General features: G+C 41.6%; 1 protein-coding gene across 1 annotated transcript; it reads right to left on the bottom strand.

Annotated features, from left to right (window-relative positions):
- Positions 1-1,120: 1,120 nt before the first annotated feature.
- Positions 1,121-3,635, bottom strand: oaz2b (ornithine decarboxylase antizyme 2b; the record flags this gene model as incomplete). The annotated part of the gene is made up of 4 exons (XM_080843543.1): positions 1,121-2,050; positions 2,226-2,311; positions 2,624-2,796; positions 3,477-3,635. Coding segments are annotated over 4 exons (549 nt in total), but the record flags the coding sequence as incomplete, so codon positions are not given.
- Positions 3,636-17,605: the final 13,970 nt, after the last annotated feature.

Genomic DNA, 17,605 nt, shown 5'->3' with positions numbered 1-17,605 from the left:
AAGGTAGTTTGGGACTGGTGGGTCTGACCAACAGTGTATTTAATCCCCCAGTGTCAGTATTTATTTTACACTGATGTATCTCATTAAGACAGCGCCCATGTGTCTTTGGGTGCCCTTTGTATAACTCCTGTCGTTTCAAAGGAACAATTATAAATTCTCTCCTTCACTGTCCTATTGCACAGGCTGCCCAGCAAGATGGATTCCTTGTGGGTCCTCCCTTGACTGTTAGTTAACCATCTCTTTCACTAGATGGCGCTTTATCCCAATGTTTATAATCGTGAACCTCTTTCACATACGAAACCCATTAATGTATCAGGTAAAAACAACACTGGATAGATAACAAATTCACATTCCTACTCGGGTCTTCCGTTACAGTTAAGTCACGTGTGTGTGGCTGTTTTTAACGGGATACTACAGACCGCGAACCCTCCGTGAGCGGTCTAAATCATGCGAGGGTCTCATGCCAGTTTACCTGGCTATGAACTATCCTAACGATTTATATTTTAGGGAACCATTTTAACAATTGACAGTTGCTGAAGTATGTTAATATTTACATATAGACTGTGCAAGTAACCGTCGTCACTTTGCGGATTAGAATGTTTGAGAGTTCCTGTTGAAAACAAACGCCTCATTAGAGATTAAATGGGGTTATGGAAAATAGACGATATAGCGCCCCTGGCAGTTAAACAACTTCTTTAGAGACCCCAGAGAGAAATAATCGGACATTAATGGGGCCAAGGCTTACTGTAAAATCAATGTCATTATGATTAGGAAAAGAGGGTTATTATGTGCTATATCAGTAACCGAATCGGTGGTGTACAATCACATTGTGGGCATGCTGTGTATCCTCTTTCATAAATGTGCTTTATTTTTATAATAGGCCTACATCTAATATTTTACACGTATTTAACATCTTACAGTTATTTGAAAACCGTCCTACCGCAATGTAAGAGACCATGTAGCCTACTGTGCCCTAGCTAATTGTGTTTTTCTTCTTTTCCCAGAGGTATTGCATCAGTTTGTTGAACAACAGACTCATTAGACTGATGTGTCCTGTTGCGAGATTAGCACAGTAGTGAATGTGTGGGTAAATCATTTTTTTTTAATAACAGAGTCCATCTCGCTAAAACATATTATTTTATTCGACATCTGGAATAGAACATAACTATAACTTTAGATATTATCATTTTGACGTGTACAAGAAAACTGTACATTTATTATCAACATAGATCACTCATTGACTTCACATCTAAGTTAACTGAGGCAAAGGAAAGTGCATGCAGGTCCCTAAATAAAGGTGCATTATATAGGTCAATTGCTCAGGCAGGACATAATGTTGACCACATACATTGAAGAGCTTACTTATACTTAAGAGGCAGTGAAAGTAAAAAAGTAGAATGCTTTGGATGAAAATAAAACTATCTGTAATAAAGTGCTACTTTAATGTTTTCCCCTGTATACACTCACTGTCTTGATATCCTTTATCTGCAGCAAGTATGCTTTCCATTCTCCTATCTGACAACCATACACCAAACTTCCACCTGTTGTATGTCCTTAGCATGGAACCGGTTTACACATGATGGACTGGTGAAAAAGTGTAAACACACAATATACTAGAGAGACAAAACACATACATTTTCATAGATGCTTTTGACTGCAAAGGAGTAGAATTTTATCTTTAGCACCAAGTGACCCTGTTACTAGAAGTGCCGTGGCAAGGTGTTCTAAGAAGTACAGGTCAACATACACACCTAATAGGATGATGACTTAATTCTTACTGCAATGTCCGTCCAACAGGTTAGATCACTAAAGACCTCCTTTGAGTGGAACTTAAGTCCAACAGAGCTAAGTGCTGGTCATTAGAGGACACGAGGAGCATGTCAGACTTGGAGAGCTGATGTGTACGTAACCTGTTCACATCACTCTTCCCCACAGTGGCTTGGCTCCAGGTGATACACCATGTAGAGGAGATCGGGCTGAGAGGGGACTAGCGGATGGTCTGGTTTTACCATCTCAAAGCCCATGTAGTCGAAGGTTTTGGTTAGACACACTGAAAGACATGGAAAAACAAAGTATAGTAATCATCATCATTGCAAAGAGAGGCCATGCCTAAAAACCTTTTAATGTCAGCACAACGACTTACAGTATATGTTGGAGCCTTATGATTCCAAACCTGCCTACAGGATTACAACACAATACATCAACAATTCCATGAAATCACTTACTTCGGTCCTCCCTGTTTTTATTAAAGCGCACAAACACTTGGTGAACATTCAGCTTGTCTTCGGCAAACTCTAGGAGACGAGTGAGACTGCAAAACAGAGGATGAGGAGAATGCAATCAGGTGAGACTAATGGTGAATTCGGTGCAATCAGCAGTGAAAGAGCCAGAGATCCTAAGTCCCTGCATAGCCCGTCCACTTGGCACAGATGTGTCCTGAATTAAAGATGCATGGCTTAGCCTGGTGTTTGATATGGACATCAGGTCTTGTTGTTATGACGACAATGACTCAGAGACTGGTTTATGGAGAGCGACTCATGCGCAGCCTAGTTATGTAACTAAGGAGAGGCTGCAAGGAGAGCTGTGGCTCCAGGGGACGGGGGGACAGATGGTGGAAACATACCCTTCTTTACTGCCCTCCGGGAGGGCCCCCTCTGAGATGCCCAGGAAGAGACTGCATGAGGAGAGGACCGTTTCCCAGCACCAGTGTGCCTGCTCGCTCAACTGGTACTGGAAGAGCAGGACGCAGGACGTGCTGCTCGCAGAGGTCACCTGCGTCACGGTCAGCTTAGCATCCTGGAGCAGCAGCATAGGAAAGAAGAGCAAAGTGTTTGCTTCATGAAGATTCAGTAATCTGCAGTCTCTTTGCTCTACTCTTCCTCTAAACTAATCAGAATTGTATTTGTGTTGCTGCCAGTACATTTATGTGACAATAAGAGATGTTCTGTCAAAGTAAGTGAATGTAAACAGTAACCCTTATATACTGTATAGGAGGCACAAGCTTATACATTGCGGAGTCAGTAGTTTCAGTGTAGTCTTAAATATCTGTCTTAATCTTCACATCCCTGTTTTATTCCATGAATAACAGCATCTTATGAGATGTACATTGGTCAAGGTGAGTCTACTATCTGCAACTGCTGAGGAATTTTCATAAGAATAGGTCAGTGAAGAGAGATTTGCCACACACAGATACCCAAATAATATTTATATTTATTCCCCCCAGTCTTGCTCAGGGTAGATTACTAACCAGAGCATAAAGCACTCATTGAGGCCAGCCCTCAAAACAAGTCATCCTTTGGCCCTGGGGAAGTTCCATTCACTCCAACTTTACTTGCTAAAATATGACAGCTGACATCACTGACAAGCATATTGGATCTGAAGCACCCTTTGATCAGTTGTTACCCTTTAAAAGCCTCCTCAAGTCAGAAATGGCTAGGGAGTGCTCGTCAGGGGGAGCGCAGAAGACAGTGGCCCACCTTATAAAGGATAACATTGATCGAGTGATCCCTGCCATTCCCTCGCCCACTCGGGATCTTCACCTGTGGGTGAGGGGCATCAGGAGCACCACAGAGGCCCAGGGGTCTGGCGCCTACTGCAGCACAGCGCTTGACTGGATCCCCGCAGCACAGGACTGGATGGGTAAGAGAGAGAAGAAACCCCATACATCAGCCGATACACGTGACGACCGCTTGTTTTTCTTCTTACCACAACAGCCAAAAGATAAATTTGGATACACAACATCCAAGCAGAGGAATGCAGGTCACTTTTAAAGTACTTAAGAGGATTCCGTTTGGTCCTGGCACCGAAACTCAAATCAAGTGTTAATCCACGACCCAGAAATAGCTTTCTCTGGCTCTACCCTCCTCTGGTCCTATCCCTGTCACACCATGGTGTTCCTTTTTACGTCAGCAGTTCTCCAGTGACATACACAGCTGCACAAAACACTGTTAAGAATCCTGGGAAACCTGCAGAATGGATCATTTTAAGTATACCACCCAGTCTGAATACAAGTTTCAACTACAAAAGAGGTGTCTCTGGTCTTTAATACAGTTACTGCAGCTTTCAAGAATCATTATATCACACATAGCCTACATACCATGTTACACACACACACGATAATGATGGTCTGACAGTCCAGATTAAAACAATTATAGAAACCATCCTCTGGGGACAAGTCCATTAAGACAGCTCTCTAAGCAGTCATAAAGGAGTCATTATTAGGTCTTGCAGGAGTCTCCATGAGTGTCTTGCATAATGGCCCCTTGGGAGCATCGGGACAGGCAGCGGTTGTGTAACTGGAGGAAACTGAGGAGAGATATGTGCTGATCAGACATTCGCCCCTGGATGGGCTTACATAAAAGGAGCAGTTCCCACTCTTGGCAGAGCTGAATAATTAAGAGAGGCGTCAAGATCACATGGTAAATATAGACCCACTGTTCATTACATTATAGCCTATATGTCTGAGGATATATATTTTTAACGGAGTTTTTACTGTTTGTTTATCGCTGAGTCATCCCCCATGTCTCATCTCTGTAAACAATAATGAAGCGTACACACGCGGTGCAAAAGACACCGCAATATGACTAGAGATAACAATAGGTTATACGCAGCTGCCTGTGGTAAATCCTGCCATCAGTTTTTGATGGAATCGAGAGACTTTCGTTTATGGAATACGAAGTAGCCCAACACAACACAAAAAGTCCAAATGCTGGGGTGCAGATCACAACATGACAAAAAGGTTCCAAAATATGACAAACCTTTCCCACAATTAACTTACCTTTCTTCTGTGTCCAACATGGCTAAAAATCGACTCTTGAAAAATTGACTGTTAAAGTTGAAGGGCGTGGGTAAAGTGCACTTATGGAAACGTTCTACCAGGTTCAGTCGCTGATCATTGCATCCTCTCCGACATCCTCACCAACTCTCACATACATCGCAGTCAACGAGAGGATTCAGTGGACTGCGCTTGCTCCTCCTTCCCGTCGCCCCTCCCTCCTCCTCTGGCACTTGGTACAAAGACCGTCATGCACTCGGACTTGCACGAGGTTTAATGGAAAGGGAAAACTGTCTTTTGTAGTGTCATGTAAAATCATTTCTTGTATACAATAAATGTCTGTTGGAGTTCTAGACATTCGGTTTGCCATTATGAGAGAATGAATAAGGTTGAACACAGATTGTCAAATGGCTGTTTTCGTATTATCTCTCTCTCTCTCTCTCTCTCTTTAGGGAGAGATATTTTTATTTATTTTATTTTAATTTGGATATTGTGGAGCGTAGATCCTTTTACATTTCACCTGATTCGTGTATGTGACAAATAAAGCACTTGAACTATATATATACACACACACACACACACACACACACAAAAGTCAAAAAAGTCAAAGTGTGTTTATTGTTGCACACACACACACACACACACACACACACACACACACACACACACACACACACACACACACACACACACACACACACACACACACACACACACACACACACACGCACAAACACACACACATATACTGTATATATATATATAGATATGGCAACGGCTATTATTGCACATCTATCATTCATTCCAGCATTATGACATTGATCACGGAGGTTACAAACAGATCTATAACAGTTCCTGTTTATTTGTCAGAACAAGATATTGGCACGAAGCCAAGCCATTTGACACTCACCTTGTGCTAAGATGTTCTAAGATCCATTCTCGTGTTCCCGTTCCTGATTTACTGTGCCCTCCCCCTGAAGTAATCAACCCTCCCCATGACTTAGGGACATACTGTAACAGAGTGCTGTGTCCAGCCACACAGTACATCTACAGTACATCAGAAATGCTGGTTGTTTTACAGATCGCATAGGTCATAAGACATAAAACATAATTACTCACATTTGGAAAATTACCCCATATGGAATGATATTTCCAAATAAAGAGGGCCACAATTCAACACTATAATAATAATAATAATAATAATAATAATAATAATAATAATAATAATAATAATAATAATAATAATAATAATAATAATAATAATTTTAATGATAAGGTAGCTTTATCAAGGTGGATTGTAGGGTGGGGGCCAAAGTGCAAGGGTATTCTTTATCCGATGATCCCCTCACATTATGCTAGCCCCAAAACTATACTTATTTACAATAAACACTCACCCTCCAATATGATTTCTAGCTCTCTGTGAACTCAACATTTTGGAGGAAATGTAGCTTTTGGCAAAAAAAACATCACACTTGTAAGCTGTGTTGCCTCAGTACAGCAATATCAGAGACAGTATCTGGTTAGTGCAAGTGTGGTTGTAGTACCTATGCCTGCACAGCAGATGGAGTTACAGATCTGTATTCAAAGCTATGTGGTTGTGCAGTTGATGAAAGTGACATCACTTTTTTATAAACCATTGGCCAACGTAATTTTTTTGTTACATGGAAACTCTTGTGAAAAAATTGATTTTGAGAGCTTTAACTTGCTATGAAAAAACACTAACTTGTACACCAAATGCATCCTTTCAAGTTCCTCCTACTTTATAAGGTAGTGTGTTGAGAGGCTAGCACACAAACACATACACCAGCCACACAAATATGAAATGCATGTTCAAAATATGAAATCCCCCATTCCCAAAGCTGACAATGTCATGGAGGAGTCGCTGCTTGTCAAGTCGGGGAGCAGGACAGCAGTGCTCCATCTCAGTGATGATCAAACCTGTGTCAGGCCTTCAGTCAGTGACTGTGAGTTAAAGGCCATCATCAGCATCTGCTGTCACAGGTGTTACCAGCTGTTACGCCACACATGAAGCCCAGGCCACCAGCGTGATAGTGTCATCTGATGACATCTAAATCACGCGACCAGCCCCGAAACCAAAACACTTCCATAGCCTAGGTCAATAATGTTGACAGAACACACAGGGTTCTTAATGATAATTACAAACTTGTCTGTCACGGTGTCTGAAATAAAGTTGCATGTTTTCCCTGTAATGAGGTCAGTCGGTCCCACCGTTGCCTACTTCACTTTACATCTAACTGAACAGCAAACACAGCCTGTTCAGTTGTCAATGTTGTCAATGGAAAAATAAGTGGAATTCTTCCGTAAGTACAGTGCGCTTGCCCCGAGCCCGAACAACAGCTATCGGCCTGTGAGTTCTCATTGTTTAAAAGCCCCTTAGTGGAGGCGACCAGGGGGGAGTTTCTTGGCAGCAGGGGCAGAGGACTAGCCCCCCTCCCGGGCCAGATGAATGAGTGGAGCGGAGCCATTGGTAATTTGCAGGGATGTATCTGAGGGGAGCAGTGTATAATCTGCTGCAGTGTAAACAGGGCCCTGGAAGGTATCGGAATGCCTCAGCTGTGGGGGCTGCGTCTCGGGTCAGGGGGAGGCCAAGGCAGGTGGTATACATCAGCACACTGGCTGACATCTCCCCACTCACTTATCCAAACAGGAGACAGGCTGCCCTCCGAGGGAGAGGAGCAGGAGGAGGAGAAAGACAACCAGGCCCTCCAAGTCTGGAGGAGCCCCACGTCGTCCCCCTCTCCCACTCTACAAGTTTTTATCTCCAGGAGAAAAAAGGAAGAAATGTCTAAAAACATGCACAGTCATGGCTGCGTCTCGGCAGCCACTGTTTGTGATCTCTTGGCAGGTCTTTAAAGCTTAATTTGAGTCTTCCATTCCACGTCACTTTCAGCTATGGTACTGCAATTAGAAGTTACTAAAAGAGGTGGCTGCTCTGAAGGTTAAAAGTGCATGACAGATAACATTTCTGATTTATTGTTGTGAACTACAAAACAGCCATTAGAAAGGATTGACATCTCTTGTTGCCCACTGCCGTCCACATCTAAGAGCATTCGACAAGACTGGACAGTTAATTATGGACCATGAAAACCTTGAACTAGTATATTGCAATCCCTTTTGATTCAGTAACACTCTGGGTCCCACTGATAATCACATGTTTCACAAATCAAAGCACACCTATCCCTATTCACCACCTCCCCCCTCGTCCAATGATTTTGCCTTGACCTGTCTAACTGCAGCTGTCCTGTCTGGCTCTTGGCCCACTGATATCAATGGAGCTTTTGTTCACTGTGGTCAATCTTTATACTGCAAAAAAGAGAGGATTTTGGGCATAACATTAGCACTTATTATGTCAACAGAATGGAACAAGTGGAGACCATTGGAGTGACCTGACTCAAGAGACAGCATTAGGATTAGTAATGCCCAGATTTACGTGTCTGAAGCACAAGGGTACCCCAGAAATATTTTAAAAGGTCACACATACATCCACTTTTGATGCAGCAGGAGAAGATATTTTTAAACATTATTCTAAGTCACCCTTTTGGTTCTGTAGAATCTGCAATCTCTCTGCAGATAAGTTGTTTGGCTATTGTTTGCCTGGGAAAGAATGTAACCATATCTACTCCTGGAAATAGTTTTAGAACTATGTATAACATCCAGCTCCTAACTTGGAAAGGTTATCAAAATCAAAGGAAACTTTTTTTCACAGTTGAAATTCCAGGAAACACCGTTCTACTCATGTGTGTTAGTCAGGCTCAGAATGAAGATCTCAAACAAGTGAGACGTCTACAAAAATTAACAAATTGAGATTTTGAGAGACCTCGTTTCTGGCTGACATCCATCTTGGCCTCCTTTTGGTCCTCCGCCCCCTCAAAAAAAAAAAAAAAAAAAAAAAAGAACGATCCTGGAGACTTGGGGTTTTGCAATATTCTTCCAGATGAGGGGAGCGACTCACAGCGTGAGGCATCTGAATAATGCAAAGTTTGGTGCGCTCATAAGAGCACATGAGAGCAGGGCGCAGTTGTAGAGAGAAAGGGGAAACGACAGGCCCACGCGAGGGGAGGGCCGCCATAAAATATTCATCCAGCTAAGTAGCCTCTCAGCCGCACTGGAACTGACTGGAGATGATAGACAGCTGTGTGCCGCTCCTGCCCCACCGCATCCCCCGGGTATTACACTTTGCTTTGACTCCGGAATGTTCTGCTCCCACTCCCCTTGACTTTAACTGTGCCTTCCCCACAAGTCCACCTGTTCGGCTCTGAGGCTTACTATTGAAACAACAGACAAAAATGTGCTTTCTAATGTAATAGAGCGGCAGAGTGCCTCAAAGGGAAGGTTCTTTTCCTCTAAACTGCCATGTGTGTGTTTGTGCGTAGGTGTGTGTGTGTCAGTGCCTGTGTGCATCCATGTTTGTGTGTGTTTGGGATACATCATCCTGTTTTTAATGGTTGGGACTTTTCTGCTGTCATATTTATTTTTGTCTTGTGGAAGGAGCTGCGACAGCCTCACTCTAATAGTTTATACGCCGCATGCAGCTGGTAAGCCCCAGCCCTGCCCTGCCCCCACCCCTTCCACTTCCTCCCCCATCCTCACTGGGTCTGCCTCATTCATTCTGATAACAATGTAACCCTGCTAAAGTGTATGATAAGATTTTATGCATACCACAAATATGTGCCATACAGTTTACACTACAAACTGAAGCTGGGCTGCTTTGTGTTACAGTTCACCCTTATTCTCAACTGAACTTATGAACCTTTAACTCTTGTGAAATGTTAAGTGTTACTACAGTTTTTCTCATATATAAGAGTTTCAGTTGAGTCTCTGAGCTGCCTCCTGATCTTTTTTTAGAGAGAGCTTGCTAAGATCTTCACCAAATTTATATTAATTGCTATTATGCTAATGGAGAGACAATATTATTTGCTTTTAAAACAGAAATCACCCTGTCTTCACCCTTTACAGCATATTAGTTGAAAACATTTATTTTCCTTTATTTAATATGCTATCGTTCCTCTAAATCAAAATGGCTGCAGTGACTGGTGCGTTGCTGGTTAGCTATAGTTTCTCTACATGTCTTAGTTTGCAATCTGCCTTCCTTTGTTTGGGCTCCAGAAATCTCGAGCACCTCAGAGATGGCCTCTCAACATACGTTCAATATTTAATAACATTATTTCTGCTTGCTGATTTTACAGCGCTGCGCTGTGTTGAATGGTCTAGAGTGCCACATTCAGAAACCATTTGCTTTTTTATATCATTAAAAAGAAAAGAGGACACACTTTGGGAATATACATCATTGACGTCACTGAGGTTCTTAGCACTGGTAAAAAGTAGACTCTCTCGACTATGTGATTCTTCTTTCTAGATCACATAAATACACATTTGAGATTTGTAGTTTGAAGTTTGTTGAAATCCATGGCCAGGTGAATGGTTTCTCAAAATAACGGTTCAATTAGTGTAGACACACACACACACACACACACACACACACACACACACACACACACACACACACACACACACACACACACACACACACACACACACACTCACACACACACACACACAGACCCCCACATTTGGCAATATATGTGGCTATGGGAGATTTGTCCACTTGCTGTCCTCGCCCTAGCCACTGCGTTAGCTCTGTAGCCTGTAAGTCAAATAGTCTGTTATCTGAGTACCTGAAAAGGCAAAATAAATCAGACGTTTAATATCCTTGTCTTCAATCCTCTTGATTTATGCTGAGATGAGGTCATGAAAAGGAATGTCCTTAATAGCTTAAGATTTGCAAGAGCACCAAACAGTGTTCAGCAGATGTGATGGGATGTCTTTGAAGTTGTGCTACCCATAAAATTCACAAGGTTACCAGAAGCAAAATATTATTTAGCGATGTGAAAGTCCTCTTAGTAGAGGTCAAGATCATAAGCATGGACATGCAGTAGAGGAATTCTTGGTCTTCAAGTAAATTGTATTTATGCCAGAGGGTTTTGTGTGTACACAGAGGAAGATGGTTTGACCTTTCATATGCATCAAAACTAAAAGAAAAATCTGACTACTCTTTAAAAATGAACCTGGTATTAATTAATCATTTTTAGATGAACAGTTCATATCTTATTTACAGCGTTAACTGTAATCCACAACAGCCAAAAATGCCTACCTCCATATATGGTCTGACCACCAATGGATAGCTCTGAGATTAGATTGGAGCCTTCGCACTCCCTGGAGGTTTGCTGTTGCGACAAAGCCAAACAAAAACCCTACTTTTTTACCATGGAAAGTAACTGGTGGAGATGGAAGGGATTTGTCTTTTAATCACACAATAGAAACACAACACAAGTGCTGACATTGTATATCTATTGACTGCTCTCATAGTAAATGGATACATGGATATTTGTTATACAGAAATCTTCCTGAAAGAGTTATCCAATGTTTGCATAAGCATTCTCTTACACTGTTTAAATATTTTATATGTTCATTTAATATACTTAGCTGAGATGTATTTAACAAACCTGTTTACTCCATCTTGGTTTGAGACTGAAATTAAAACACAGGGAAAAAAAAGGTTCTCCAAGCAATTTGATTGCATATTTTTGAGAGTAATTGCCTCTCCTCTTCCTTCCTCCTTCATTTTCTCCCACGTGTGTGTGTGTGTCCCTTCCTGAGAAACTGGCAGCCCAGTTTATCTGATCCAAGCCCTTCTTCCTGGGAATTTGTTGCCCTTTTGATTTAATAGCATAACCTTTCAAGTCGGCTGTCCAGACTCAAACAGGAAGTTGGCCACTTTGGCGTGTTGAGGAAAAGGAGAGGAAGAAGCTTCTTTCTCTCTGTCTTCTATCAAGTTTGATTTGTAGTTCATGGTGACATTCCAGAACATCCCTAGGTGTATGTCTGTGTGTGTGTGTGTGTGTGTGTGTGTGTGTGTGTGTGTGTGTGTGTGTGTGTGCGTGTGTGTTTGAGAGAAGACATACAAGTATGCGTGTGAATGTGTGTGCAAGAGAGGAATGGTTTGAATTGTGTTCATTTTTCTTTTTACCTTTTTGTTTTCATATAGATGGAAGTCAATCATGAATTCTTGCTAGTGAGGGTCCTACGTCATTTGAGAGTTCCTCCACTCCCAGAAAATCCAGTGAAACGCACTGCTAGCTCTGGAATTCCTAGTGATTAGGGGGAGTATTGGACCTTCCAGTGGAAAAACAGTAACGTAAGTGCTGGTCATCCAACTCGTCTCAAGTGGAACCTTGAAATAATACTCTCCTCTAGAAGTGCAATTAAATGGATAGAGCAAAACATCAACATTTCTTTCTTTGCCCCTCATACTACATCTCACTACATTATGTTATTCTTAGACGGAAGCCAGCTAAAATGCCGCAATGTTGCAGTGACCTGTCATGTTTGAAGAAGAACATGACTATGGTTATGTTATGATCTGCCAGTCTCTCCATAAAGTGTGTGCTGTGTATCTTATGGGGTCAGTGTTTACGTCTGTGTTAGGCTTGTGGAATGTAACTTGTGAAAGTGGGAAAAAATACTCAAATACTCAACTTCTGTGGTCTTGGCAGCTGCACTCCGCACTTGTACAACGCAGTGTCTTCTTCAGTACTACGGACATCATACGGAATACTTTGATAAACGTTTTAAATTTGTCCATATGCTGGAAAGACCCTTTGCAAAACTTCAGATGATAGAACTAGGACATAGAGCAGAAAAGGTGGCATTGCTGCAAGCCTTGCTCATCATATTTCAGCTAGTGTTTGTTATGTTTGCTCCCACCAAACAATAAACACGGTCTATCTCTGGCAATTGCCTTTGTTTGCACTGGATTTCTGTCCCTGGGACTAAAGCAATGAACTCTGGTGACTCTGGCGTTTGTGAGTGTTTGTGTTTCCCTGGCCATGAATGGGGGGATGGGGGGGGGCAGCGGCTGAGAAGGAGCGGCACCTCAATGATGGGGGGGCAAGAGCCCCAGCTGAGGATCATGCAGATGTTGGAGCCCAGAGATTGGGTTACCGGCGCGTGTTTATTTGTGTGCGTGAGGTGGGCGGGTGTGCTGCCTGAGAGTGTTTGCTTGCCTGCATGCATGCTCACGTGTGATTGTCTTTAAGTGGAAAACAGGAACTGAAGCAATGGTAACACCTAATGGAGGCAGCTTGTCTTACACAGGGTATGCACAGCCAGGGGCCACACAGCACATGCCTCATAGAGATCTGGAGAGTTCTTCTCTGGGTATATACAGTATATAGTGCTGCACTTGTGTCTGTGCATGAATTATCCTGACACTACCAGCAGCTTGTGCCACAGATCCACGCAAGCACTCCATCCACTCAGTGGGTTGGCATGTCACCTCTCTCTCCCCTGAACAATGACACACTGCTGCCCCCTCAAAACTACCATTTAAATCCAAGCTTCGCACAACGTATAATTCCCTAATAAGCACCACTCGCAATACACGCCGTCACTCAAGTGCTCCTTCATGGCGCAGACCAGGAAGTGTTTACCCTCACACACAAACACACACATGCAAAAACGGAAGCTGCCCTTGTTTGTAGGGGGCTGCGCTCTTGAAAGTTTTCTTGGACTTTCCGAGCGGAGTTTCGCTGCGCCACAGAGGGCACTGGGAGCAGCAGCTAAGTGCTTTGGCGGCAGGAGACGCTAACTCGATGGGACAGTTGCAGTGAGGCGCGAGGAGGAGGAGTGCACTACGAGGTGGCTTCTGGGACAATGGGGCCGCTTTTTCTCTATAATAAAACATGAAGCTCATCAGGGGCCGCGGACTGGTAGGCTTGGGCTTTGTGTCACAGTTGCTGCACCAGGCGTGAGGCTTAGACACAGTAAAAACAAAACTGATACAAATGATTACAGAGTTATTAATGGGTAAAGAAGAAGAATTATCCGATTATGACTGCTCTGCTTTCATTGGTTGTCAGTAGCAATTGAGGGTCTATAATTTGACTGGGTTTAGTTCAGTGGATGTACCTCCCTTTTCTATGTTTAATAGCTATCTATCTCTAGCATCCCTTTTTGGACAGGTTTTTTTCTTTTTGCTCATGTCAGCCAGCTTTTGTGGTTTTTTTCATCCCTCCATTAAATGCGGAAGGAGAGGAGTGTAAATAAATCATTGGATTGCAGCATCTCACCACTATCTTTGGCCATGATGTCTCTAGTGGAACTCGCTTGCTTCTTCTCGGATTTATATTAAATGTGCAATGGCTTCTCTTTCAGTCTCAAAATATCTACAGATATTTCAGTGACTTCAGTGATGATTTTATTTTCAGATACTGATGTTTGATGGCTTGTTTCAGAGAAAATAATAATGGAAATCAATGTCACTGTTTTTGTTTTTCCATACACATTTAAGGCAGTAGTAAATTCAACCACATTCTTGTGAAGGTTGAAATATTTGTTTTAAGTAAAAATAAAATTTAAGAAAAAGTAATTGTCATTGACTGTTTCATTTAGACTAGGACAAGGTGTGATGAGGAATCACACTAACATGTCTATATTAACAGCAAAAAGAGGATGAAGAAACAAAGATTTAAAGATCTTGTCATAAGGAAAATATACAGTTGGAAAGCATTCATGGGTTATAAAAGTAACAAAATAAACAATGACCATCCTATTCCCAGTTAATTTATTAGCAGTGCTCGCTATTCATCGTCTTTGATCTGCTCATTGTGTCTGTGGCAATGAAGTTCTTCAGAATAAGTCCTCCATTTTTATATTTCCTTACCTAGCAGCGGCTGAACATGCAAAGAAAGTATTTTTTCAGCTTGTGCAGAAGTAATGAAGCTGAAGAATCGACAGTGTGGAAGAGGGGGGTGGTGCGATCGGAGCTCCTTGGAGGGCTGCTAAAAGCCAATCTTCATCTCACCTTGCAGCTCCTCTCTCTCTCAGGATGGGCAGTATCATCCATCGGAATCAGTTTCAGACGGGTATGGAAACCTCACTTTCCAATCAGAATTCACTGTCAAATGGTTAAGGCCAGTCAGGACATACATCTATCTGTCTGTGTGGAAACTCATTTACAATACATTTCTGTTTTTGCTTGAGTCTTAAACTCGTTTTGAGGATGTCTAATGAAATAAAAACAATCTGTGTTGTGAAGCATGTCTGTTGTCTGCAGTAAGTACATTTAACATTATAGCCTGCATGGCAGTCTTAGCCTTCTACAGCAAAGGATCAGCTCTTTAGACATGCTACATTTTTGGAGAGCTAGTAGCTAAAACCTAGCTCACAAACATTATTTCAAGGTGGGGTTATAAAGGTTTTAAGCAAACTCTTCCTGTATGCACTTCTGAGTCTGTTCATGGTTGTTTCATCCCAATCTGTGACACATATTCATTGAATGCCACAAACAGAGCCATTGTTCACTGACACAGATTTGACTGCAAGCAAACATCATGAATCGCTGTTGTTGGACTTGTGAAGGACACATGAACACTCAAGAGACACAGGAGAGGAAACGCTATGAATACATAGATAGTTTCCACCTTCGGCCTCTGTACTTTATCTCCTTAGATCCAACTCATTCCTCTGGGAAGTGATACCCTGACAAAACAAAGTTGATGTAATGCATCTTGCAACCATAAAAATCAAGAATTTACTGCAGTTTGGCCTCTGCTCAATCTCTCGACTCTCTGTGACATCTGTACACCTGTGTACTTCAGCTATAGCTCGCTCTCGCTCTGTTCAAGCAGCGAGCCCTAATCTCCTGGCCTCGCTAGAACTTCAGATAAACACTTCAGTGACAGTCTAATCCTTATATGGTCGCTGTCTCTCGCAGGCCTCTCTGGCCTGGACCTCATGTAATGCCTGAGTGTATGGACATGCTTTCAGCTATTTAGTTTTGGTAACCTCCCATTTTCCATGATGTGGCTGCAGTCTAATTAACTACGCAGAGGAATGCCTTTCTCATGATTTACTGGATGAGAGGGCCTTTGTTTTGTGCTGGACTATAAATGGTCCATATTTGCAGAAAACAGTTATAACATTTGTGCCCAAATCAATAGCTAAACTTAAGAATTGCCCCAGGGTTATTCATAAAAGATGCCACATTTAATAGTGATTAAGTATAGTGATGTAAGTAATCTCTAATATAAATAATAACACGTTTAAATATAGATGAACACACTGTTCTATGTCTAGGTTTGTTACTGCTAATCAAACAAAATAGTCTTTTAATTCATAGTCTTTTAATAAATGGTAATCTTATAATCACCACATACACATGTGTGGCCTCTCATATGGACAACATCATTGGTTTATTTGCATTAAGAGTGTAATCATACCTTGCCCGTTCACATAGATTGTTCATGCATGCATACATATGGGGGAGCCTCTGTCACTTTCCCATCTGTCTTTGGCTCATTTACATTATAATGTATTATCAAGGCAAGAATTCCCTATCTGTCTTTAAAATGACAAATGCTAAATAATAGTAAATACTGTATGACCCTTACAAACAAATATGGTAGCTGAATAGCTTCCAACATATTGAAAACGTTGTCAGAAAGACAAAGAAGGCACTACAGTTCCATTTAAAAATAATTGAGAGTTGATAGTTTCTTCAGTAAGAGATATACATTCAAAACAAATATATTAATTGTTTGGTGTAGGCCGGGTTTAACCATCTTTAACATGCCATGTAAAGTACCATGGCAGTTGGCATCAGGTCAGCTGTGGTTCATTGTAGTGTTTGGCTTTCTGAGTGACAGACACATGATAAGAATGCCTTAATCTGGGCACTTATCATTCTGTGAGGGCCTGTCACTGGTTCTTGTCCTGGGGTAAGATGACTGGGGTAGGTGTTAATAGAGGCATGTTATTTATAAACCTCTGAGAATGAGATAACACAATAAGCATTACTCCTAGTATTAAACATAGTTTTAATAATATTGTTTTTACAACACACCATACGTACACATTTCTTACATTAACTGGCATTACTAGGACAAAATCAATGTGCCATTACCTTTTGTTCCCAACTACATGTTGATCTAATGTGCTGGGGATATTACCATGTTCAGTGTAATGTGCAATGTGGCCAGTGGTGTCATTTTCATTAGTTCTTTGTATCTCTAGATCCTTTGAAATTACAAATAGAATAAGGCTAATTTTGGATGGATTGTACAAAACAATATTTAGTCAGTTGCTTCAAGCGCTAAATATTTCCAGACCTTTCTACTCCTGTGCTGAGAGGCTGCTTTATTGTACTCCAACACAAAGTCAGGAAGCTCGCCTTCCATGGAAGTTACAAGATGAATGCACAAACACACTCTCACACACACCAGCCTATAGATAAACACAGAGAGACAAGTGTCTGTGTACACACATGTTCACACACATTCAAATGTTATTTCTTTCAGGGGTACCTTACATCGCCTCTTTTATTCATATGTGGTATTAGGGATTCCCCTCCTCTATGTTGTTGTTGCAGTAAAAAGGTTAGAATCTGCGCAATAGAATGTGAAAAGAACACTGGCTTTAATTGGGTGATGTAAATAATCCACATTACAGACAATCATTCTGACGATTTAGCAGCTAACACCCTTTGCATAATTATAAAGATCACATATCATTATTAAATTATTTCCATAAGACTATGTTTACATTGCATTGCTATACTACGGAAAGATTATGTTATGGGTTACTGTTTTGGCTTACTGATATTTACAGTGTTTCAAATCCATGTCTGTTATATAGTAATGAGTTATTGTAAACAAAAACATACATAGATATACCAGTACACCACAAAAGATACTTCGCCTATAATAATTTGTATTATAATACCTACATAGGATTTGGATCGTTAAACTGGAC

The sequence above is a fragment of the Sprattus sprattus genome, assembly GCF_963457725.1.
Source record: "Sprattus sprattus genome assembly, chromosome: 8".
Lineage (NCBI taxonomy): Eukaryota > Metazoa > Chordata > Actinopteri > Clupeiformes > Clupeidae > Sprattus > Sprattus sprattus.
This window is presented reverse-complemented; position numbering and strand designations above follow the sequence as displayed.